Below are 26,506 nucleotides of genomic sequence, written 5' to 3' on the forward strand. Positions count from 1 at the left end.
GGGGTGCAAGCATACAGAAAAATGGTATTGACGTAGAAAAAGCAGAAAATTGTTAACAGGAATGATCATATACAGATGACACTGATGGAGTTGACATGATGCCATGATACTGCAAACCCACCCACACTTATATCACGCTACTACACCAATTTACATGGAGAATCACATGCAGTAAATTCACCTGTTTTTCTGCAAAGGTTATTGTAAGGAGGCACTTTTTATATTGTAATTCCACAAAATACTTTTTTAGACAAGTCAGTGGGAAAAAAAAGGCATAACAAAGGTAATGCAGGTATAAAAACGTAAAGGTTTACAGTGTGAAATAATGTCAGAAACAGCCAGGATGCAAGCACAAATGCACTGCATATAGATCTGTGTTTGTGCTCTCATAGACTTTTTTGGGAGGAAGCACAGAACGGGGTTGCCGTGTCAGTCGTGACCTCCCACGTTTCTCGACAGATCGTGCCTCATGGAGATGCTGCTCCAAAGGGAATAGCACCATTATCCATCAACATGCGTAGGAGGGGAGTCAGGGGGTGGGGAGGGGGTTAACACTAATGGTTATGCCAGAAAACGGCTGCTTGGAAGTAATCTCACAGCATATTAAAATCCAGCTTTGAAAGCAACGCACATCAACAGCTAAAAACAACTATTTTCCAAAAAGGGGGGGGTAGGCGGCTGTCATAAGCGGTGTTCATGCATCCGGAGACCAGAGAGATGGAAATGTCTCAGTGGAGAGCAGAAATCAGCGATAAAATACAGAAAGGGTAAATGTAAAGCAAACATCTGCAGAGGGAAAAGGTAGCAGAGAAAAACATTGTATCTGTGTAAATATCTATTTCTGTATCTATATATCTATATATCTATATATCTATATATATATATATATATATATATATATATATATATATATATATATATACATATATATATATATATATATATATATGTATGGATAGATAGATAGATAGATGTTTTGCACTGAGTAACAATCTTATATACACATAGGCACATTCTCATAGTGTCTTTTGTTGGGCAGTAGGAGTAATGACTTTCATAGACGACGTCTCGTCTGAGTGTATTTCTCTGAGTCCCTTTATTTATTTCCCTGTCTTTCTCCTTGTGTTTGTGTGTGTGTGTGTGTGTGTGTGTGTGTGTGTGTGTGTGTGTGCGTGCGTGCGTGCGTGCGTGCGTGCGTGCGTGCGTGCGTGTGTGTGTGTGTGGCTGGAGTGACTCAGAGTGAGAGAGAGAAGTAAAGACAGAAAGAGACAGAGTAACATAGAGAGAAAGGGAAGGAGTTGTTCGGCAGTGATTGCCTTTTCTACAGAAATGTAGCGTGGCTTCCTGCCCCTCAGGGTTAGTGTTTCACCCATGCCATTGGAAATCTCATTACAGGGATTATGTACATAATTGAGTAAGTCTATGGATGAATGAGTCAGCAGTGCTACACTACTCCCAGGCCTCGATACTGTAGATAGATAGATAGATAGATAGATAGATAGATAGATAGATAGATAGATAGATAGATAGATAGATAGATAGATAGACAGACAGACAGACAGACAGACAGACAGGCAGACATTCGGATATTTTACAAGCATTAAATTAATTTGTTGATTTACTTAATCCACTTCAATGCCTCAATGCCTTTCAAGAAGTATAATTAGAGGAGTTACAAGTAATTGACAACGATGTGAAGTTCACTGGGGGACATTTAATCTTTAATCTGTAGATCTGAACAGTGTCTACTGAGGTTACTCTCGTCTCCGGCTTGCCTGACAGCGAGTAACTCATCAAACTCTCCCGTCAGAGGATCCGTGCCTGCCGAGTAGACCTCCTTCAGGGCCCCAGCTGTGAGTCTGGCAGGGGGCTTTTGGGAGACATTAGCAGTCAGCGAGCGGGAAGATAAACGAGAGTTCTATTGGTGCGTTCAACACCAGTGCTGAGGCACTTGTATCATAACCTGATACCTTTATGTGTTCTCTCAAAGACATGAGAGCATCTCTGCAGGAGGCCTTTTTTGCCGACACATTGGAGCACTGTTGGTTGCAGGCACTGCAGCACTTTAGGGGGAACATAAAAACCAGTGGTGAGCGCCGGGGTATGTATGCAAGACACGTAGTTCCCTCTCAGAGAGAGAGAGGCAGAGTAGTAGTGAGTGTCAGAGAGAATAAGAGCAAAGTAAGGCCACTACCATCCCTTCAATACGATATCAGCAGATCTGACAGCAGAGTCTCTTCGGGAGGACTTGTCCTGGGTTCTGAGGGTTTCGCGAGCCTTTCACCAGTGTGCTTCCGAACATCCATGTGAGCAGATCTACAGCAGCGTGTGTATTTGTGCATGTGTGTACGCATCTCCTTACATGTAAGAACATTCAGAAGTCCTTCATCGGACACTGCCACATGTGTGTTCTCATGTGCCTTTCTGCGTGGCGCGTGTTAACCCGAATGACCTCGTACAATGTCAGAGGTTATTGCTTCCAATTTTCTTTGAGGAAGACTGGTATGTGGCTGCAGCCCAGTAAAACATCATCCCTGCCGCTTACAGCAACTAACACACACACACACACACACACACACACACACACTGTCTCCCTCTCACTGACGTCACAGGTTGGCTAAAGCATGGTCTGGCCATAAATCACCTCTAGCTGTAGCTTTGTCCTATTAGAGCAAGGAGAAAAACCTAATTATGCTTGATCAAGAAGAACACTCTGCGGAGACAGAGACTGGGGAGAGAGGAGAGGTAATAAAAGGAAGGACAGAGTTAGACGGAGAGATGGGGAGCGTACAAAACAGGAGGAGAGGGAGGGCAGTAAAAGGAAGGAACAGCAAGTTAAGAAAGCAGGAAAAGAGGAGAGATAGCTCATTCCCTTTTTCTCCTTTCTTTGCATGATGAGTGCAGCTGATATCTAACGCAGTATTGTCATAAATCACAGCTCCGTGTCTCCCATGGGCCCCGACTTCACCCTTTCGGGATGCATCAATGCTATCAATGCGTACGTTAATCTCTTAACCTCTTGCCTCTCGCAGCCCGCAGCCACTCAAACCTATTAAGTGATTGATTCTCATGGCGGGGAAACCAGCACGTCAACCTGCAGCAGTGGGGGAAGCCTTACAGTTTTGCAACCTGTAGTCAGGAGCTCAACACAAAGTCACATTGACAAGCTTCTCGTCAGCGCTGCTAAACGTAATCCTGTTTCGGCTTTCAATAGATATCGATAGATTCTTTCTTTATCACAAAGCTCGATCCCAGTCCAAAAACTACAGTATACTGTTTTTTAACTGATAAACTCACCATAGTGTGGTATGATGGCCCAGGCCATAGCAGATGCATAGATCTCTCCAATCATCCAGAACATACACAACCAGCTGAGGTGTTCTCCTCTTTTCTCCCGGGACAACACCTCTGCAAAGAAGGAGAAAACAATGGGCACAGCACCTCCTATCCTGCAAGAACCAGAGAGGATGGGAAAGTTAGTGGGAGTGAAGCAGAGAGAATCCAAACCAGGACAGAAACACATCTTTTTTTGTATCTTACACGATTGCTTTTGCATTGCTTTGTCCCACTCCCTGAGTTTGTTCCCTGTTTTTTGTTCCTGCTCGTGAAGAGGATTTGCATATGAACATTGGTAAAGTGTTTAAGGATTGTTTTACATTTGAATAGGATAAACTGATGGTTCATTGCTAAGTTTAAGAAGGGGACCAAGTAAGCAAAAAAAACAAAAAAAAAATGTGCACAACCAAGCATATCTTTTTAAACATAATAGAAAAAAAAAAATGTCAGTGCCAGTTCCTCATGAGTCAGGGGCACAGGTTGCGTTGGCAGTTTGGACAGCCTTTTCAATAACTCCAGAGGTCTCCGGGGAGAGTGATGCAGATGCAATTACTGAATTAGCTCTTAAAAGAACAGTTACACTGCCAGGTGTGAGGATATAATAAATCAACGTCTACACCACGTTTCTATACAGGAAGAGGATGAGTTTTCATTCCCACATACTGGTTATTTTTAGAAATTCTAAGTTGGCAAGAATGTACATTATGGAGGATAGTACATCGAGGTTCATTGGCTGTTAATAGTTTTTGCTGCTCTGCATTGCAGCAGTAGGAAGAGATGACATTTATTCAGCTGGGAAAGGAACTTAGATAGATAGATTGGTGTATTAAACCCCGTTATAGTCAGATCCAGAAACTACTTTTTAGATGTTCGGTAGAGCAGTGACAGAGATACAGGCTTTAAGTATACTCAAACATAAATATTCAATTTTCAATTATTTGGTGGATGTCAAAAAAGGGACTAATAATTAGAACCATGCCTATGGAAACAACCATTCATTCGTAGATTAATTCTGTACTCATGCTGATCCCTGGTGCAGACTTTTTGGATATATACTGTATATATTCAGATCATCCAAAAGAAGGAGATTCTGAGGTTTTAACTTGACTCTTCACAAATCATTTAAACTGATGGCTTGGGATCCTCGTCGGCCCCAGAATGACCTCCACGTTGTCAGACTTACCCGAAGCCCGCAAAGAGACGGCAAAGGAGGAATAAGCCGTATCCCTGGACAAAAGATGACAGGAAGGCGAAGAAGCCGTTGGTGGACATGCAAATGAGGAGGCACTGTCTTCGTCCGACTTTGTCGGACATCCCGCCCCAGAAAAATGCTCCCACCATCATTCCCAGGTAAATGACACTGCCTGGAAAAGGGGAGAGTGGGGAATAAACATTATATTTATCACATGTCAGCATGCGCAAAAGTGTGCATGAGGTTGCCCGTTTTTGTAACTCTAAGACTGAACCAAGTGTTGGTGATTTGGTCCAAATGGAAAATGATTCAGTCCTCTCATCAGCTGTGAATGAGTCACCTCCCACTGTATTTTTTTTTACATATGATTTGCAAGATTACCCTGACAAAATTAGCTTAATTAAGCACACAGCTGCCTATTTACATATCCAGCAGTTACTGGCCACCCAACACAATTCAGTCAAATATTCACTTTCCGATTAGCTCTGATTACCGTCTCCACTAACTCCTCGGGGAAATATCCAGCTCTTCAGCTGCTAATTGTGTGAGCTGTGTTCACCAGCTAGTTGCTAACTTTGAAAGCTATTCAGGCTTAAGCAGATAATATTGCCATAGCTTTTCCACTGAAAACAAATCTATAAGAGTGGGGACAAAAAAACTCTAATCAAGTTATGATAATGTATTAACATATTCATACAGTGATGGACTATCACACCAGAGCTTCATAGAATTTTTTCTGCTGCAGCTATCTTTATTTCAGGCAAAGAAGAACTGTGTCTTTCTCAAAAAGCTGCAAGAAGACTCACTTTCCCCTCCTGCCATCAGTATAAAGTGATGACCTTCACAGATTTGTGTTTTTCATTCTCCTAATATCACCTTTCACCTATAAAATTATTCTCATTGAAGTGGGAGTGAATTTAGGGGATGACATTTTGAAAATATCACCCTCTAAACTCTCCAATACTGACTCTTAGCCAAGAAGTGTTTCAGGAATCGTGTCCTCTAAATGTGCCTCCGCTGGCAAATGGTGAAGTGTCAAATTAAAATATGGAGCAACATTAAGCTTGTGCTTCCAGGATTGCTGAGGGTTCCTCTGTGAATTGAAAGTTATGCTGAAGGACTGAATGAGCTTTAAACTTACAGGTGATCATGATGTTTTAAAAAGGGGAAAACTGAATGCTAGTAAAAGTGTTGATTTGACTCTAAATGTGCTGTAGTGAAACACAAACATTCCTCAGCTTTAGACCTAGACTTTCTTTAATCATTATGACAAGAATATAGTGATGCGTGTACAATTTTTCAATTAAAGGTGCAATTTGTCAAATATGGCCAGAATTTCAGCCTGAAATGAGAGTGAGCATGGCTGGACCCAAACTGTGTCTGAACACAGCCTCCTAGACTGACTGAGGTTAATATTTTGATATTGTACTCAGTGAATCCAGGATTTATTTCAATCAAACCAGAGGAGGTTGTGCAAAGATTGACCAGACTATGTTTATCAGTTTTATTTAGTTTAGCTTGAGTTTGAATGAAGTTTAAGATGAGTTAAGAAGGAAATTATGTTTCTCTTAGCTTGGTAAAAGAGAGGTGTAGGCTATGGTTGCATTTTTCTGTTTGGTAAGGAAAATGCACATTAAAGTTTATATTGCAGTTTATTAACATTTAGTCAGCTGGTAGCTGAAACTGCAGAATCAGACTGTCACTTTTTGCAGTATGCTGCAAGGTGGCATTACAGGACAGGACGGATCAGGGCTAGCTGGTTAGCATGCTAACTTCAGTAAACATCTCCGCAACGCAGTACCATGGACGACTTTGAGACACTGTTGTTTCCTCACACGTTTTTTAATATCTTTCAAACTGTCCCTTGAATCTGAAAGTATTCCAACTGCTCCGACTGGAGCCTAGAAATTGGAACACTGACTGATGACAGTGAACCTGACATCCAATTAAAAAAAAAAAACCCTCGGACCCAGAAGACTCTAACGCTGATAAGTAAATACAGTGTGTAAGAGACTGAAAACAGGCTCTGATCAATGAGGAGACAAATGTGAACAGTAATACGGGGTGACTTCACAAAAGGCCTGCCGCTCTCTTCCAATCTCTTTCATCACAAATGGGATCGATGCTCCAACAAAACAGCATTGATTTCTCCCTCTGATCATCATGATCCTGCTCCAGAGAGAGGAGCCTATTATTACTGCTTTAGTCTACATTGTATGTGGCATTGTGTGGTTAGGAGCCCTCATGGATACACAGTGTCTGCTGCACTCCAACTGGGTTTTTTCTCTATTTAGAAAATGTGACTTCTCTGTTTCTGGGGATTCTGTTCCAACACTGAATAGCTTTCTAACATATGCTATTTAATGTTTTGTCTTTTCGCATATCCAGTCATATGTAGACACTTAAACATAAAGTGTGTTTAGAGAGGATGTTTGCATCCATAAGTCCACCCGAAAAGAAGAGCGTAAGTGGCAGTCATGTATGGAGTGATATGATTCAGCCGTAGGGACACTTTGTTCATCCCATTACGATAATCTTAATGGCAAGATGCATTTTCCCTCTCTGCAATATCTGCAGTCAGGTCTCCTCTCCTCTGCTGTGAGTAGATATCTGTTTGACTCTCTCGCTTCAGGGGTCAAAACCCGCCTATCTGTCACATTTGGCAGCCATCTAGATACTCGCTTGAAGGTGCCATAAATTCAATTTCTAAATTTAACGCGAGTCATCACTCTGTGTGCGCACTTCATATTTGCTTCATTAAGAAATGGCTGGATGTAAGGTGCCCAGGCAAAAACACCCACTAGCCTCCCATTTAATTATCATGCATCCAAACATCCAGAGGCCTTTTCATTTAGTTTCAGCACTCAACTTTCCATAAAAACAGCAACAACTATTTTTTTGTCACAAGAGACAAAGGCACCAAACAGGAAGAGAATCCTGCTACTTTAACGACCTTTAAAAAAAAAAAGAAAAAAGTAATAACACTGGTGAGTAATGAGTACAGCCCTAAAAGGACAGTCCATTACGTAATGAATTTATTGATGTTCCATCCGACTTGTTGCTCGGTGTCTCTGAGCATGATGTCAGCAGTGCCTGCGCCAGCGAGTAGGAGAACAGTGTACCGTGGTGCAATATAATTCAAAAATAGCACAGGCTTCCCGTAACATTATGAGTTCTGCCTCATCACCGAAAAGACTATTAGGTAGTTAGTGTGGCATTAACCTGCCAAGTCAAAAAAATATTGTACATATTTAAAAAGAAACTCGGGCCTTTGGCCCCATGAGAAATTTCTTTCTAATTTTAGTATGAGTCACCCTCCACTTTCAGGGCAACGTCAGAGGGATACAGTCCTGTTCTCTCAAACCAAGCCATGACTACACTGCAGCAAAATCTAGTTTGAAAATGTTTCACAGGAACAGTCGCACTGAAGAAACAGACAGCCTGACACACTGATGACACACATCTAAATGATGGTTTAAAGATCCAGTGTATAGGATTTAGTGGGATTTTGGGGGAAACTTTTGGCAGAAATGTGTACTAAGAAGTGTTTTTGTTACCGGAGAATGAGCCCCTTATATCTACAGAGGGAGCAGACACAATATTCTTTTTCCCAGGATGGCAGAGGTATGACCTGCCCTACTCAGTCTCACACGCTGACATTCTTACCCTTACCTAATCAACAAAGGCAAATAGTACAAATAGTACTAGCCAATCAGAGGAAAAGTAGACTTCATCATCATGGAAAAATGTTTTTCTTTTGCAATTTCTTTTTCCCTTTCTTTTTTCATCGCAGTCTTCTGTGTTCAGCACTGGCAGATGGAGGACAATTTTGTATTTGTATGATACTTATGCCTTTAGTACGATTTAGGGACAATAATGCCAATAACATATGATCATTTGAGCATTTTGTGGCACTTACAAATCCTTGGTCTCACAACTTATTTCCATCCAGCAATGATGAACATGAATCAGGTTCACAGCTACCTGAGACTCAGTCAAAGCTACTTGGAGGTGGAACTCGAACTTTCTCACAAAGGTGTGCTGCGTGCAGGGCAGGTTGTTGAATGCACCACTAAGCCCAGTTATATAAGAAATTATCTTAAGCTAATGGCCTTAAATTCAGAACAGACTGTGAATTTTGTTATACACATCACATTTTCATTGTTTAGGCCTGTATGGGACTTTTTGTCTCTAAAGGTAAAAGACAACAGTGGGGAAGTTCGGATTAAAACTGTTGTGCTGTTAAAGGTTCTCAGCTAAGAATTTAAATATTATCCAGTGACTTGTGTTTTTATTTGTTTGTTTGTTTGTTTTATAAACAAAGGGATAAAATGTCTTGGGTCTTTAGTGTTTCTCTCAAACTTATTTCATTCTCTATAAAAATATTTGCAAATCATGTACTTCTTCCTTGTGTTCCACGTAAAAAAAAAATCACCAAAGGCAATTCTGTTCATAAATCCACTTCAACCTAACAGGACGGCTGGTATAACGTTTTAACCATGAAATGTTTCAATTTTTAATTAGACCGACGCTCACATGTCATTCAGTCAAAATTGAAAACATTAGAAAAGACAAGGTTCGACCACAAGAGCGTCAACCGGAGAATTCTGATTAATTAAATCCATTACCTAATTGCCATCACCCTGAACCGCTCTGTCATTGATTTAGCAGGGCGATAAATGTGGGTCCTAGCTCAGGCCTGCCAACTAAGGAGATGGATACAATCAATAGACCTGAGTTCAGCCTACTCTCATGACCAGAAATTGAATCTGAAACTGCAGAGGAAAGTGTACACTTTCTGAAGCAACAGTAAGACATCAGAAGCCAGACGCCTTGCACTGATGAGACGTTTCACCGCACGAGTCTGAAATACGGCAGAGAATTGGGGACTGATGACCCTTACAGACTTATAGACTCTGAGCACCATCAGAAACTGACAGTGTGTCAGGAGACTTCTCAGGCAGAAGCAAAAGGTTTTTGCCCCCATGACACTCTGTTAAGATGTCAAAACACATCTCCAGGAATGGTTAACATTCAGAATATCACAGCACTCTAACACAGGACAAAGCCCACGGAGTCTTAGGATAAGATATATGGAATAAAACATCGCTGAAACCATACACACACAGACACGCAGGACCAAAGAGTAAATCTCATTTACATCGTAAAATATTACAAATACACGTGATCTTTTTTGGTGCAGCTAAACTAGCCGCGGGGGAACTAGATAGACAGGGAAAGATAAACGATGAAAATTTATACAGGAGTAAGCACAAATGCAGGCGAAAAAAATATGCGAGCGGCAGAAGACAGAGCAGAAGCAACAAAGTTGGGGGTGACAGAACAGAGAAAAAAAGTCGTGAGGGAGGGGAGTCAAGTAATTGCCAGATAGGATGAGAGAATGAGAGGGGAAGAGGAGTAGGAAGGGAAGGCCCTGGTGCAGTGTTTTCTGTCCTGTCACATCTCGAGGAGCCCCCTGAGAGCCGTGGGAGCGCTGAGCTGCATCACGACCTCTTCTCTGATTTCATGCTTTGATGCTCTTCGCTCTTAGTGGTGCAAACTGTTTGAGCGCAGCGCAAAACACCCGTCCTGTTTTATTCATAATGATGATACTATCATGCAAGAGTGTGCCTGGTGCGCACTGCAATGTCACCAAATCTCTTCCAGTTTAATTTTTTTTCTACTCCATCTCTCTGTTTCTCTCCATCTACTCGGTGCTACTTTGATCTCATTTCATCTCCTCTCTCCTTCACTCAGCTCTCCTCTCCTCTCATTTTGCGCCTCTCCTCCCAACCTTTCCTCCATTTCTCTTTCTCCCAGCTTGTGTCCTCTCCTATTGCTTTCCAATTTCTTGGCCCGCTTCTCATTTCCTTCCCTCATTTCTCCCCTCTTCATTCCTGCTCCTCGTTTTTCTCTTGCGCGCGTCCCTCTCATTTATTTGCCTTAGTTTCCTCTTTGCTCCACTGTCAAGAGCTCCTTTACACTGAGCAGCGTGTAATCACATTTGTACTACATCGTGTCAGTTTGATCGGATTCATGCCTCCGTCTTTTCTGCCACCTCCGCAGAAAAAGAGATTGAAGCTTTTTTGTCATGTTTAAGTTGTATCAGTGGGGGCAGGGTTTCAATGGCATCTATGTGAACGTAACCTATTGTGGGGCTTAAAGTGCAGGGTTTAAAATGACTCACTCGTCATAACGCGTCAGTAATGATACAGCCTTCATTACTTTAAGGACTGTGGATAATTCGCATGAAATATAGTGATGCCATGAACCCCTGATAAGAGCGAGCAGTTAGACACGGTTTACTTGTGGCTGATACTGCTGGTGGCAGCAGGTTTTTGTCCGTATCCGCGCCGAAACACACACACACACACACACAATCAGTCCCGTCACACACTCCCACCTCCCTCTCCCGCACACACATTCTCCCACACAATGTGGAGCTGCGCTACTCAAGTGGCGTAATCTCCGCAGTGACGCTGCGATCTTACTGCAGTTTAGCCATGCTCAGCTGCCCCTGGACCACACAGCCCCACGCAGCCTGCCAGCTGGCTCATACAGAGGGGGGATAAAGAGGGGGAAGAGATGGGGAAAAAGAAAAAGAGACAAAGAGGGAGACATACTCTAGAGATGAAGCTTGAGAGGAGACAGAGAGTGAAGCCGGGACACGGAGAAGCCCAAGAAAGAGAGAAAAGGTACAAGAGATCAGAAGGCAGGGAAGCCAGGATGAAAAGGAGAGGAGGCAAAAGAGTGGATACAATGGAGGAGAGGAGGCGAAAGTATCGGTGACAGAGAGGAGATAGGTGGATGTTTAAAAGAACATGAGGAGCGCCGAGTTGACAGAGTCTGAGAAATGGGGGGGGAGTCTCAGCAGGGAGGAGACAGCCTAAGAGAACAAATAAGTAATGATAGGGTGATGCGTTCCTATTGTCTGCTGTGTCTGAGATGATAACTGAGCCTCTCCCTCACATTGTTGGTGCACTGAATACCACCAATCTGCCACCTCCTTGCTCCCCATCCACCCACACCTCTCTCCCCATTACTCCCCTCTAACTTGGCAATCTCTCTGCTTCAGAGCTGTCCCTCCTCCTCTCCTCTCCACTGTTCATCACACATATCGCATCTCACTGCGCTTGTTTTCGCTCCCGCTTCCTCCCCTCGTCGTCCACTCCTCTTCACAGCATTTCACCCCCTCCTACCCCAACTCTCCATCCTTCATTCACATGTAACATTACAGATCCGCTGCAAGATCTGGATACTGGTGGGACCAAAGTAAATTCTGTAATCTACTCAGTGCTTCAGTCATCCATCCCATTCATGCGTTTGCGTTTTTTTTTCATACTGCATTATCCCATTACGCTCAGCTCGGTCTGTCTCCTCCTTTAATGTGGTTAATGGAGCTGCGCAACGCAACTATGATGGGAGTCCAGCACAGGTGGAACTAACCAACACCAAATGGTGTATTTTCAAAACTACGTGATTTAAATGTTTTTCGCAACGGGAGCTTTACTGAATACATCATCTGAAAAAAGCCTCATACTGGCATGAAAGAAGAAAAACAGCTTCATCCTTTTTCTGTAAACCTGGTGACACTGTAACTTCCCGAACATAATCCATTCCTGTCAACCAAAAAAAAAAGTTTTCTTTTCAAGGAACTGAAACTTTTTTGAATGTCACTGCGATTGCAAGAAATATAGGAAATTATTTTTTTTAATGTTTGTGGTGACCAAAAACAGGGTTAGGGTTTTTTTTGTCGTTTTGTTTTTTTACATAAACCTAACCAGAGCATTTAAAAAATGTACCTGAAGAAACATTAAGAAATGTTAAGTTTCAGTACATCAGTTGTTTGTGGAAACCTGCGTTGCCAACATTGATTCTGGTGATAAGTGCTAACTGTGTCTGATTCACAGTGATTGGCAATTTCGTTCACCTGTTACCTCACCTGACATCCTTAAGTAGGGATCCTTCCATGTGTACACATGCCAGATGGCCAAAAATTGCAAATTCTAAACACCCGCCAAGTTACTGTTACTCAGGAAGTCAGGGGAATATATTCACATGCATTGTAGTAACCTGGATACTGTAAATCCACAGATCATGTCAGTAATCAGATTTCTCCTTTATTTCTGAAAAAATAATTTGTGTTAATTTAGTTTTAATCCTGATGATCTCCCCTTTCATCTTATTGGTCTGCCATCACAGTGACACAGTACCTTTGTCTAAAGTTGTTTTAATGCATGCATATTACAAGCCTGCTCCCACATAAAAAGCCATTTAAGAAAGCGGTTACTAATATATACAGGGCATGGCCAAGACACTGTATTTTCTAATCCCAGTAACTAAAACTGTGCTTCTTGTATACAACTATATTTAAAAAAAAAAAAAAAAAAAAAAAAAAAGTCAACAGTAATCCCCTTACTTAAGTGCATGGGAACACACCGAGTGAAGAGTGTGTCACCAGCGGGGTGTAACAAAGGCGGAACAACCCCTTCTGTGGAGCCACGACCAAACAGGATGAGTCACTGGTGCAACAACAACAATCACTGGCTACCACCTGCTAAACTTGAACATTGTGGTACATTGAACATACAACCTAGCCACAAGTACCACTGCCAAAATTGCACCCAGGTCTGAGCATCTATAGAGGGTACAGTCCCTGTGCCCCCTCATAACTGTGTTTTACCAGACCACCATGAGGAGGACATCTGATTGCAAGGCTCTCACCGCAACATAAGATACTAAAGGTTACACGAAATACATGAAATAGTTGAGACCAAACCTAAACAAATTCATCCACAGATTGTGTTTATTACTGTTGTTTATTTCTGCGCATCAAAGCAATAAAATATTGTCATGGCACCTGTAAAACATCAGTTCACTTCATTTTGTCCGCTGTTATTAAGTGTAATTACTCCAGAAAACTCCAAATGGATACCAGCAAGGTCATAGTAATCATGTAGGCTTCGCTCTCACACACACACACACACACACACACACACACACACACCAATCATGTTCACCTCAACAGGGAGGAGCCTTGGGGTAATCAGTAGGAGAAAGGAGAGGAGAATGGGGGAGGACGGCAAAAGAAAAGAGAGGCACATAGAGAATGGAGGGTGAGAGGGAGGGACAGGGGGTGAGGGAAGCAGTCACGAACAAGAAGAAGCAGAGCGTAGAGCATGAATGCCTGCAGGACTTTGCTTAGCTAGAGAGGCAGAGAAGAGTTTACATGGATACTTGCAAAGAGACAGAAATATAAAGTGAATGCAACCTGCATATACTGGTGAGGATTTAAAGACATTGTATGTTACAGCTCAGAAATAAAGAGTTGAAAAATGACAAGACCAGTGGCTTATATTTTGTTGAGTACCTACATCATCCAAAATGTTACCAACAGTGTTAAACCCAGACAAATCCGTTATTTTATTCAAGGTAATGGTGCATTTCATTTGGTCGCCTTGTAATGGCATCACATAACTTCTACCACCTCTAGTTGCTATGACATACGTGGAAACACAGGAAAACACTAAAGACATGTTCAATCTGAAAATGATGTACACCATTTTGCCTTGGTTTCGAGTTGAACGACATGTTTCCTCAGAAAAGTGTGCGACAATGTGCTACAAGCTTTAAGGTAGATTTGGTCCAATTCAGTAGATATGTCATAAAAAAAAACATCCGTATTTACAAGGCAGTGCGCGTGCTTAGCACAATAGGTTGTTCAATTTAACACTGTTTCCATTCAGGGCTGAACCGGTTACCTAATGATACATCAGAGAGTGAGGAAGGAAGGAAGCTAGCTGGCCATTTTTGTTTACTAATGTTTGTATGCACACTCACAGATAGGTTTCATCAGCAGTGGTCGTTGTTTAGCAATGAAGACAACAACTTTTTAGATCCCAAACTATTTCACGACGTCATCAAACTCCAGCTGCGACATTGGCGGCTGTTAATGTTTTTACCCTATGAGTCATCAAGACATAATGTCCTGGAGACGCCTATTGTAGCGAGAACTACAACAGAGGCAGATTTGAGTTCTTTGCCAGGTGTTTTTTGTATCTGTTTGACTGAAGACAGGCGTCGCTAATGCAATAGTGTCACAACGGCGCATTACAAAACAAACAAATGTTTTATAATGTCTAAATAATACAGCAGGTCTGAGCATATGTACTGTATATTTCCACGGAAAAATCCAGAAAACTATGTTTTTATTATCATACAGAATTCATTATTTATATTTGTTATCTTCATGGACAAATAACCCAATGTGCATGATAAAAAATATTGGAGGTAAAAGTGTGTTAGTAACATATGGCAGAGAATTTCTGTTTGCAGATTAGGGTCCAAAGTTTTCAAACTTTCAGTAACAACCTTCATTCTTAAAGTGGCAACAAAGAAACTTTCCCCCCTAATGTTTCCAAGTGGTATTATTGCCGGCATAACTTGAGTTTACTCAATAATTTAGTCTAACAGGTTTATGAACCCAATGTAAACAGCGATGGTTTCATTATATATTCTATATCCATTACATTTTTGCAAATTTACTTTATAATGATGCATTGAAGCAGAAAACTTGTGTATTGCCAGTTTAGAGTCTGCCATATCCATTTTGCATCACATGTTGCGGTGTAGTTGATGTATTGTCATGTCTCACAGTGGCAGTTACTATCTAAGGTCTGTGTGCCTGAATTAATGTCCTCGCCACTCTGGTACTGACACAGTGAGTCAGCCCCCTGTACACAGCTCTGTGTTGATGGATTATACACCTGCAGCCATTGGGACCGCAGGGACTCCTGCTCAACACACAGAGCACACAGGGAGTACCAGCTACTCTCTTAATCCTGACACGGGGACCAGTGGACCGAAACACCTCATCCATGTGAAACATTTAGGATAAAGTGTCACACGTATAGTACAAACACACACCGAACTTATCTTGTAAGAAAAAACATTGTAGAAGGTACTGCTAATTCAACCATGGTTTCTGTATTAGCACCTGTTTCTGTATTAGAATACGTGCATATTAAAATAGTGTGATATGTTTCTTTACAGTTAAATATAGTTAAGATATCTATAGAAACTCTGTCCTGATGCCCTTTATATCCGGGTGCAGGCAGCCAGACTACCAGAAATTGAAGTTTTCACAGGGAAGCTGTTCGCTAGCTTGTGTTGCCACACTGAAAATAGCAGTGTACGGGTGGAAAAATAGCAACCTGCTAGAACCCGATGCAATGCATCTCTAATTTTTTATACTGGGTTAATGTTTTATTGTGCACTGTCCCTGTTCATACAAACTGAAAAAAGTTCCTTCCTGCTTAGTCATCTGTCATATTAGTGAGCAAATGGCCTCTGATGAATGATCTGAAGTTACTGTGAGGGTTCCTCCACTGATTCAGCCTGTTTTCTGCGACAGAGTTATTGAACCTGAGGGACAGAATAAATACAACTATTCCCATAATGCAAGTGGATAGTGTCTATTTATTTACCCTTGCTGCCTGGTGAACACACATCTTTCAACCTCCCCACCTCCAGTTTGTAACGCAGAGTTTCTGTTACGATTTCAAAAAAGTCTCCAGGCCGAAGCTGATATAACCCTTGTGACATCATTGGGGTTGGAGCCACAGAAGACATTATTTCAGTCCATGTTGGATGCACAGCTGTACCTTTTACATGGCAAAGTTGCATTGTAATTATGATGTGTTTGGCCACATGTTATCGTCCCACAATGGAATGTACAACAGAATGAAAGGACTATAATCAAGTCTAGATAAATATCCTTGGTTAACATAACATAGAGTCATGAGAAAATTATGCAATATGATTAATATCAAAGGAATTGCATAACTTCAGATGCATGCACACATGCACAAACACTCAAACACACACCACGTCCCTTACCTAGCCATCCCGAGCTGGAGTTCGGCACACACATGTCCGTCTCTGCGCTGGGCAGCACAAAGCCCACCACGAACACCTCCACCCCGTCTGACATGAGCGCCAGGCCAAGCACCAGGAAGAGTTGCCACTGGAACCTCCCGTGGCCACACTCCTGGATGATCAGCTCGTATTGCTGGGCCAGCTCCTCCTCATCAGCCTGTCGCTCTTCCTCCAGCCCCTTACGGTCCCTTGTGGCATCTGACATTGGTTGCCCCAGTGCCACCTGGCCATCCTTATGCTTCTTGTCTCCCGCTGAGGGGATCCCCTGGTACTCGCCCTCGTAGATCTCATCCTCATCATCGTGGCCCTCTGTGGCATCACTGGAGCCCTCCTCGTTGTCAGGGTATCTCTCTCCATCCTGTCTCGGGGGGTTTCGGTAGAAATCTTCATCTTCGTCCTCCTCATCCTGGAATCGGCTGTAGTTGCGGTGGGATGAGTACTCATCTGTGGCGCGGTCCACCGCCTTGACGACTTTCTTGGCTGCATGCCGTTTGGCCTCCTTGACCATGTCCTTGGCCCCCTTAGCCAAGGAAGTCCTGTTATTGTAAGTGTCCTCCATTGTGGCTCCACCGGTAGGTCTTCACAGGGGGTTCAGAGGATACTTTGAAGAAAGAGGGAACAGGGGCAAGAAGGGTGAGTATAAGCTGGCACGAGAGTTGCAGGAATGGTGAGATCAGTGGGTCTCAAGATGCAGCGGGGTAGAAAACTCTTGAGTCTGCAGTCACCACAGGAGATAACCCACAATGGCTGTGGCAATCATCGGCCGGGCTGAGAGAGGTGGGGGAAGGGTAACAGACAGATAGATAAAAAGAGAGAGTACAAGCAGGAGGGACAGGGGAGACATCAGAGAGAAAAGAGGGAGAAAGTAAAAGAGAAGGAGATGTTCGTCAGATAGTGCCCGTAACTCATGTCTCCCACGCTACATCCGTAACTACCCGAGACTAACAGGTGACACCCCACTGACAGCACATACCCTCTTTAATCATTCAGTCCCCATTCTCCCAGGTCTTTTAATCATTCCGAGTGATGTGAGGAAAAAGGCTTTGGTTGTACAGCTCTCAGTTTTTATTCAAAATGAATAGTCAGTTTCCAGGGGCACTGTCCTTCCTCTATATTTCATGAGTTGGACTTGAGACGAGCATTTTCAAATAGAGATGCTGAATCTGCTGACTCATGATCAGCTCTGAGGAACAGGAGCTAATAAACAAGGCTCTGCCCAAAATCAATTTGCCCCCAATAAAGAGCTATAATAGGAGCGACGATCCAACCAGAACGCCACTGTCATATTTAATCCATGCAAAGACAGGAGGAAAGGAGAACTGGTCATGAGCGGATAGGTAAATGAACGCACACACACATGGCAGAAACACACACTCACACAATAGCCATTCTCTAAGGCCCCTGATTTTGTGTAGTCAGGAGTTTTTAACACATGAAATGGGTCACACATACTGGCCAGACTAATAAAGGCACAGAAAAACTCTCACCCACCCAAACATGCCATGCACACGTGTGAGTGCATGCTCACAGCGTGGATAGGGAAGCCTGTTGCAATCTTGGCAGGCCGGTGCTGATGGAAGGGAGACCCCAGCCTAGCAGTGCAAATGATGTAACATGATTTCGAGGGAGGGTTCAAACTGTGATCCACTATTCATCATCATTTTGCCTCCACAGGCTCACTCTGGCTTGTTTATTCTATAAGCTGTCATAGAACAGAGACATGCCCATTATTTTTATTTTTTTAAAAGATCGCAAAATGTATCAAGTTAATTGTTCATTTGGGATTGCTGGATAAGATAGAATAGGGTGGAGATGGTCCAGAACTAACCAGTGTGTGTGTGTGTGTGTGTGGTCAGAGCTGTGTGTGGTTCCCGTGTGTCTAGGAGCTGCTCACCACAGCCTCTAATGAACACTGAAGCCTTGTCATGAGGACACAAATCACAGGGCCAGCTCCAGCTCCCATAATGCAATTTTACTGGGCAAAATGACACTGCTGATTCAAGGTGACTCTACTAATCCCTTTTGGCTCATTGGATGACTTCTGTGCTTATGAGCACACTCCTTTACACATGGACTGATAATGTTTTAATACCTCCATTGACACCCGTGGTTCCTCAGATACCATACAAATGATTCATACCGACAGCTTCTTCAGCAATCTGTTTGTTTCCCTCGTCCAAATGCAACTGATCACACATCTTGTACTCTCTTTGTCCGGTATATTACCGACAGAGGACTGCTATCCTGCATAAATATTGATTAGTACCATAGAATTCTGAGTCTCGAAACAATTCTGCTTGAGTGTCGAACATTTTAGCTTCTTGCCATGTGTGGAACTTCTTTATGAACTGCATCTTTAAAGGGGCAATTCACCCTTAAAATCAGAAATTGATATTCATCCATCTACATTGTTTTGGTGTGAGTTGCAAAGCTATGGAGATATCAACTGTTGAGCGTGTCAGCCTTTTCACAGATATGATAGAACTAAATGGGGTTGACCCGGGTTGTGGTGCTCAAAGCGCTCAAAAATTATGTCGGAAAAACTCAACAGCAATGTCTCTTTCAAGAAATCATAATCCGATTACATAAAATAATCCACAGACTATGGCCTCAAGCTTGGTTAGCTTAGACAGCTAGCCTTTCTTTCATGAAACTGGTCACAGCAAGGTCTGCGGATTAACTGGGTCATGAATCTGGAAAGAGACATTGCTTTTGTGCTTTTCATAAATAGTTGTTGTTGCTGTTGCACACCACAAGTTGAGTGTCATCTAGTTTTTACGGCAAATATCCTCAAAACTTGTTTCACTCACATCAAACCAATCTAGATGGATAAATCGCTCTACATGCAAGAAGGAAAACATGTGTTTAGATTTTAGAGTAAACTGTCCCTTTATAAAAAAAACTAAAATGCTTACAACCTTCCAGGAGAGTTGGAGTCAGAGTTGTCACTGAATTGATGCTGTTTATTGTTTCAGGATTAGGTCACGTTGGCCACCGCTTATTTTTTGCGTAAACAGAGCGGCAAAAGGGGATGTATCCTGGTGGAGCCTGCCTGTCAGAGAACCAATGGACTGTGTGGTGAGGCCCCCTGTCAGTCGTGATGAAGCTCAGAGGACACCCGAGCACACAGATGACCCACCTCACCTGACTGAGGCTGACAAGACCCTGACAACGCAGACAGCCCGAGCAATGGGAGCAATCGCGATCAAACTGGGGAGCCACCCACACTCCCAAACAACTCTCACATTGGCTTTATTTATTTTTTTTGACCTATTGTGTTCCATTATATATATTTTCTACTGATAACAAATCAGCATGGTGCGGAGGAAACGTATTGGAACATAAAGGAGCTGAATCTTTGCACTGTCCCAGGGACCGACTGTTCTCTAAAATTACAGCAAAGGGAGTTTATAGAGTGTAGGCACTGCTGCTGTGAACCATGTGAGGATGGCTGAAAATAGGCCTCGCTCTGGCAATACCCCCTGTCTGCATGATGAATAGCGACCCTGCTTTCCTTCAAACACTTTAGAGTACAAAAAAATCACTAGGTCAAGCATCACTTGGCCCCAAATGCCCACGTGAGTGTACATAAAGGCAAATGATGAGATTAGAGTTACACGGGAGTTTGGGAGGTTTATCCAACACAGGGTAGCAATTTGGGGAAGTTTAAAAAAAAAAAAATCAATATCAAGAGTATTTGACCTACTCACACAGTTAGACCCTTCTGTAGCTTATGATGAATCATTAGCCAAAAGTGTCAAAGTAATGACGCTGCCAATAAACATTAAGAGAAAAAAGGCTTGAATAATCACACAATTGTAATAATGGCAGTGGTAACGAACACGCTTGGTCAGAGGAACTTAAAACATAATGAAGCAATCACCAGCGCGGTTAGGGTTTTCCTGCAAGCAATGCACTTTGTCGAAAAGGACTGACGTTGGTAACAATCTACCTCGAGTTCGGCAGACACACCAACCAGATTGATACGGGCAAGCAGGTTGTTAGAATAAGGAGTAGAAAATCAATGCTGGCCCCAGAATTTCAGGTTGCTTGACCCATAACTGCTGGAGGAGACAAATACTTTATATTTTTCATGAGAACTTGAAGGAAAATCAATCGTGCCTTTTTTGGCCGAGTGCAGTCCAGTAGTCCAGACACTGGCCCTTACACAGTACAAAAAAAAGTAATGATGCAAAGCAACGAGGGCAGTGGAGGGCTTCTCTTTTTTTATATGCTACAATAATAATAATTGCTATAATATATTGTACGCACCATGGTTGCATCTCTAAAAATGCTCTCTGAAGAGGCAGTTGTTTTGCCTTTCTTGCATGTTTTCATATGTCACGTGCATTCTAAAGTTTTACAGTTACATGAACCACCAACACTGTCCGTCTCAGTCAGGTTTGACTTGTCAGTGTCCTGCCCTTTCAAAGACACGTGCGAGCGCGGTGGCTCGACGGCTGGTTTGTTCTATTAGCATCAGAAAGAGCAGGTCCAATCTCTAAGTGGGCAGAGCCGCATGTAATCCCATCAAAACGGAGAGCCCGTGACCTCATCTGGAAGGCAGAGAGGCACAGCCAGCCCGGGACGTCTTCCGTTAGGAGATTTCATCAAACACTGATGCCATTACTGACTGAGTGGAGGAGCAGTGAGAGGACAAGGGGGTTTGGGGGGTGTATGACAAGAATTAATAATAGAATAAATGGAGGATGGGAAATGAATGTCAAGAGAGGAAAAACCTTTTTTTTTTGTTTTGCAATTGGCTCCACATCTTTGAAAGAACCTAAATCTCAACTTTCACCTCTCTTCAAGTGTCAGAGCTCCACCACTGGAGATAAAGACTTCAAAAGCAGAGCTAATTGCGAGCCACGCTGACGTTACATGATAGATTCATTAAGTTGACATCTGCCTTTCCCACCATTACGAGCTGACTTTATGTATGTTACTACTGACTTTAATCACTGCCTTGTCCATCTTAGCCCAGGGGAATAACATAATTCCTCTCTGTTAATATTCGTATTATGAATCTTTAACACTTAATATCAAAGGATACAGAATGCATGTCTTCAGAAGTGCTTGTAGCACTAAGTATCTATTTAAATCATAAAATGTTACATCAGTGCAGGCAGAAAGAAAACATATATACACCCTGAAGATGTACAGAGAGTAAAGTGTGTCGGCTCCTTTTTTGGAGACATGTGTTTGATCTTCTTGCTGTCACAATACAGCGCTTACATAGCAGATACAAAAATAATGTGCCACCACCACTGTCTGGTGCAGACCTTACTTTTGTTGCAATGACGCAATAACCCCGATTGTTCGGCAAGGGGTGCAAAACGCACAATTACTGGTGATGTTTTTTGACAATCGACTTTTTCACTTTGTCTAACTGTTTCATGTGATGCACGGTTGGTGGGCCTTAAAATTCAGAAAGGTCGTAAGAATTTGCAGAAAATGAACTCAGTCCTCTGTCCCCTTAGATAGGAAGTAGTGCTCTCTCATTCTTGCAGACGTAAGGATGACGAGAGGATTCTTGAATGTAAACTAAATTATGCTACTGGGTCGACCAAAAATGAAATAATGACAAATCTGTTGATTCACTATTTCCCTGCATGTCAACAAAATGTGGGGACAGAATTTTATGAAGCTCTCATATCGACTACAATCTTGGCACAGCGTTGTACTTCAAGTCCTGGCTTATCTTTCACGATTGAAACGCTGGAATATAAAATGTCTTCCTCGCTTGACTAATGCTGCATAAACTTTGAGGAAACTAACAAAATGACAGGCCAGTGAATGCCTTGAGATGGAGATGTCATTGGATGCAGATGGTGGGGGGGGGGGCGCTTTCTGAATCACAATGAGAGTCTCGTTTACCATGGCAGAAAAATCCCCACATCAACTTGGAAATCAATAAAAAGTGGTCAAAGGAATTAATTCTGCAACCTGCAATCACTTTTTCACTGATGGGCGCCTTCAGTGTTAACCCAGCAGGACTACTACTACAGCAACCCTTCAGACTGCAAACAAAGCACTTTGCCACAGATTTCCAGTTCACCGGCTGTGTGCCTGTCAATCGCTCACTGCCTCTCGAGGTGCAATTCACGGATGAGTCAGTTGCCTGTTCCCGCATCCTCTCCTCTGCTTTGGCGGCAGTGCGGAGTGCTTTAACTGCCCCAGGGCTGGTGGCTGGATTGCACTACAGCGTGCACAGTCCACAGCCGACAACCCAAAAGCCTGCTCATGCTAAGGACAAGTAGCCTATTTCTTTTAAAACCCCCCCACACACAGACAAAAATAAACACATGCAGGTGAATAAAAGGACGAGTTTATGTCAGGTATGGGTTATAAACAAGATTTCCAGTAATCCATCAACATAGATTTTACTCATGTTGCTTTAACCAGATATATTACAACCAAGATGGAAACAGATTGATTTACTGTGTCACTTTTAGATACTGAACTGATTCAATTCCACAACTAGAAGTGCAAAAGCTGGAGCTGAAAACTCTACTACATCCCTGGTTTTAAGAGGCGATTTCTTATGCTTGTTGCCTACTTTCACTTAATGATGCCAATTCCTCTACTTTTACAGGAGGCATATGGAGCCTAATTTAGTGCACCCACCGAAAGAAAAAAAAAAAAGACGCACAAATGCCCGGAAACCATCCTAACTTTTAACAGATGACACATCAACTTATGAATAAATAATGAGGTATTGCCATCTCCAAGCTTAGAGTTTAAAACATCTTTGGAAAAGACGCAAAAATTAAAAATGAACTTGTAAGTCTTGATTTAGCAGATCATAAAAACGTTTTTTTTTTTTTTTTGCACAGTCTGCATGCTCTCGGGGATAAAAAGTAGTAATTACTTACCGTCATTTATGGCGAGAAGAGTGGACGGAGCTGATAGTAACCCATCGCATCAGACTTCGCTTTAGCTTTACGGGGGGGAAAATATCTTGTGGGTTGGTTGCTGGGTTGTGTTTTTTTTTTAACTGTAGAAAAAGATCAGAGGTAATTGCCAGCGCACGACAGAGTGGTGGTGGGTTTTTTTTTGTGTGTGTGTTTTTTTTCTCGATGCGGTCCTCCCTCGCTGCAGTACTTCAGGGAAGGGGAGAGCGAGAGAGAGGTGGTGGTGGTGGTGGTGGTGGTAGGAGAGAGGGAGGGAGGGAGAGAGGGGGAGGGAGAGGGGCCGGTGTAATCAATAATTGTACTTCATTGAGTGATGCGGGTAATTCCGTCTGATGGAACAATCTAGTTAGGTGACTGAATGACGCGCAACACCGCGACGCATGAATGCTAAACAGATGAGGAAGGTCTGGGTATAAGCGGGCTAGAGTCCATTCACAGTGAGTGAAACTCGCTGCGTGTGTGTGTGTGTGTGTGTGTGTGTGTGAACAATGAGCGTTGCCTTTAGTGTGTAAGGGTGGTTAGTGCATGACAGATTTGGCATGGGCTTCCGCTTGAGGGCAAAAGTTGTCCGTCGGTGCCAATAAAAACTGCTGCCTAGTCGGAAAGTTTGCGGGTCTGAATCCTGCAAACACAATGGTTCGTCTTTGTTTCTTTTTTATTATCATTTTTTGGTAACTCGGCGCGTTCAGTTCTCTGTCTTTATGTTCATCCTTAACCGCTTTGCTCAAAGCAGAGCTGTGTGGGCGCTCACCTCCGCGCCCACAGTCCGCCCTGGAGCCGTCTCTGTCCATGGTGCTGACCGACACCTGCGCGCTCCAGCTGCGTGGCGGGCTCCAGGTTCGGGCGCTGCTGTCACAGAGATGATCCCACTTCGTCGTCCGCGCTCTGTAAATATCCAGGTGCAAATTTGAATTTTTGGTGCATATTTTTTAATAACAAGCTTCCATCTGTAGCCCTAATTCTAATTTCCCTTCATATTTTATTCATACATGTTTTAGTTTATAGACGAAAAAATAACCCTGTGGCCAGTTTTCTTTGAAACACTGTCATCAAAGTCCTTCCATTTCATCGACCCTGTGCTCCACACAGTTACTCAGTGTTTCCTCTACATCCGTTCAGGAGTGGTGAGCCACCCCAGTAAAAGCATTACCACCACAGCTGGATAAAAATGGTACATTTTATACAACAAAAGGATATAGAAGTAGCCCCTTTAATGATGATCAAATAACCAAACGAGCAATATTAGTGCTGCAATCAGGTATAGCATTAGAACCGAAACGATAATATCAAATGCTAAAAATGTCCCCCGCCACCAATGCTATAAAACAATTACAAAGAAATAAACTGTCATAGGAAATCACATGTAAGAAGAAATGACATTACATTACAGTAAAGTATAGACATTACTGGCCATTATAAATAATATTACCATCTAAAGCACTCTGTAAATCATCAAGGGGAATGTAAATTACTTGAGTTCACCATTAGTTTTATAGTAGGAGGCATGTTTTAGGGACTTAGAATCTCATACACCACCAGAACCAAAACATACCCACAGCCAACATTTATAAGCATGTTTTTCACACTAGAGCAAAAAAAATAAAAAATAAGATTGTACTCACACCAACTCAAGCATCCATTCACCATTGCCTTATATTGAATGCAATCATTTGATTTCAGGTTGTTTCACTCACACGTCTGAAAGAGAGAGCTGATGAGCGAGGTGACCAGTTAGGATGAATCATAATTGAAAAAAGATCCAAATACTATTAACAGAAAAACAAAATAGAAAAAGCCTAACGTGGAAATAATAATGTTGTATCCAACTGTGTAGTCACATAGCTTGGCTTTTTTTGTGTGAAAAAATATTCCAGCTCGCGAATATATCAGATACCAAGCGGCTTATACTGCGAACCTCGCCTGTCATTCAGAACTGGATAAATGGTCTCCATGAAAGATAAACCTTGTTTCACAAGTGGTTGGCCAGATGTGACACCTCACTCTACATCACCAGCAGCTGAGGGCCAAGTGACTCCTACAAGATGATTCCAAAGACAATCCAGGCACCCCAAAATAGAAAATATCAAGAAACAGGAAAAGGAAATATTTGAAAGGCGCCTTTATTGTCATGCGAAATCATTGAAAGGGCAGTCACTAAAAAAAGCAGACATGTGTCGATGATTAGATCGTCATCAGGGCTCCAAACAAAAAATACTATGGTCCCACCGTCAAAGTTCTCATTCTGTCAACTTTGAGGATGATGTTTCAAAAATAGCAGAAGGGTTTCATACCATTGACCTCACATCATACTAGGCCACAGGTGAATTTGTTGGTATAATAACTCAACCAGTACATGTGCAATATTCTGAACTGGTGCACCGCGACTGGAAATCATCAGAATTCATGAAACCACATTCACATAATTTATATTCATAACTCTCATTTTTACTTAATAAAGCCTGCAACGAGACTGCACCTGCAGTCACATCAGTCTTCTGTATATCTGTTTACAGCTTGTGGCTCACACTTATGGCTCTGGTATTATGCTTACAGAATTGTTTCTGCTCATGTGTAGTATTTTGGTTTTTCATTTACACTGCACTGAGTTTAATTTGACGACATGAATTAGTCTGCGCAGTAAGCGAGCCCTAGATTTTTTTGCAGATACAGTTTTAACACTTTCATTCTTCCTGTGCCCACAAATAATGAGCACAGAGGGAGTAATACTATCGACGAACGCTGCACAAAGATTACACAATCCTGTTACAATAATTGCATAACCAAACATGGGCTCTTAGAGATAAGTAGGCTCTTTAGATGAAGTGTGAGACAGTGACTGCCTGTGTGCCTGCTATGTCAGATCCCAACGCCGCTGAAACCTGCGAGTGGTTCCTGGAGAAAGTGACGGAGGGAGGGAGAAAAAAGAGATGACTTGACTGATGCAAGCACAGGGACATACAGCCTTTCAGTATTCACATCATTAAAAGCCTGCAAACTATACGAGCACTAGCAGTGAGACGTGGTCTACTGCAGAAATTACTACCAGCAAGCTCTTTGATGTGTGACACCCTGTCCACCTGATTCCTCATTCTCATTTTAAGGAAAACTAAATCTCGATAGCTCCGTG

At 42.5% G+C, this 26,506-nt stretch overlaps 1 protein-coding gene across 2 annotated transcripts in view; it reads right to left on the bottom strand.

Moving 5' to 3' along the window:
- The window catches only part of sv2ca (synaptic vesicle glycoprotein 2Ca), a 32,738-nt gene extending 8,967 nt beyond the window's left edge, over positions 1-23,771 (bottom strand). The window contains exons 1-4 of one of the 2 annotated variants that reach the window (XM_030417753.1): positions 23,341-23,771; positions 16,427-17,066; positions 4,520-4,700; positions 3,298-3,449 (exon numbers count right to left, since the gene is read on the bottom strand). In XM_030417753.1, coding sequence (XP_030273613.1) covers positions 3,298-3,449; positions 4,520-4,700; positions 16,427-17,024 — 931 coding nt within the window. In that variant the 5' untranslated portion in view covers positions 17,025-17,066; positions 23,341-23,771. Of the gene's footprint in view, positions 1-3,297; positions 3,450-4,519; positions 4,701-16,426; positions 17,234-23,340 lie in introns of both variants that reach the window. The other variant, XM_030417752.1, reaches the window with a different exon arrangement.
- Positions 23,772-26,506: the final 2,735 nt, after the last annotated feature.

Source organism: Sparus aurata, chromosome 5, assembly GCF_900880675.1.
Source record: "Sparus aurata chromosome 5, fSpaAur1.1, whole genome shotgun sequence".
In the NCBI taxonomy this organism is placed as follows: domain Eukaryota; kingdom Metazoa; phylum Chordata; class Actinopteri; order Spariformes; family Sparidae; genus Sparus; species Sparus aurata.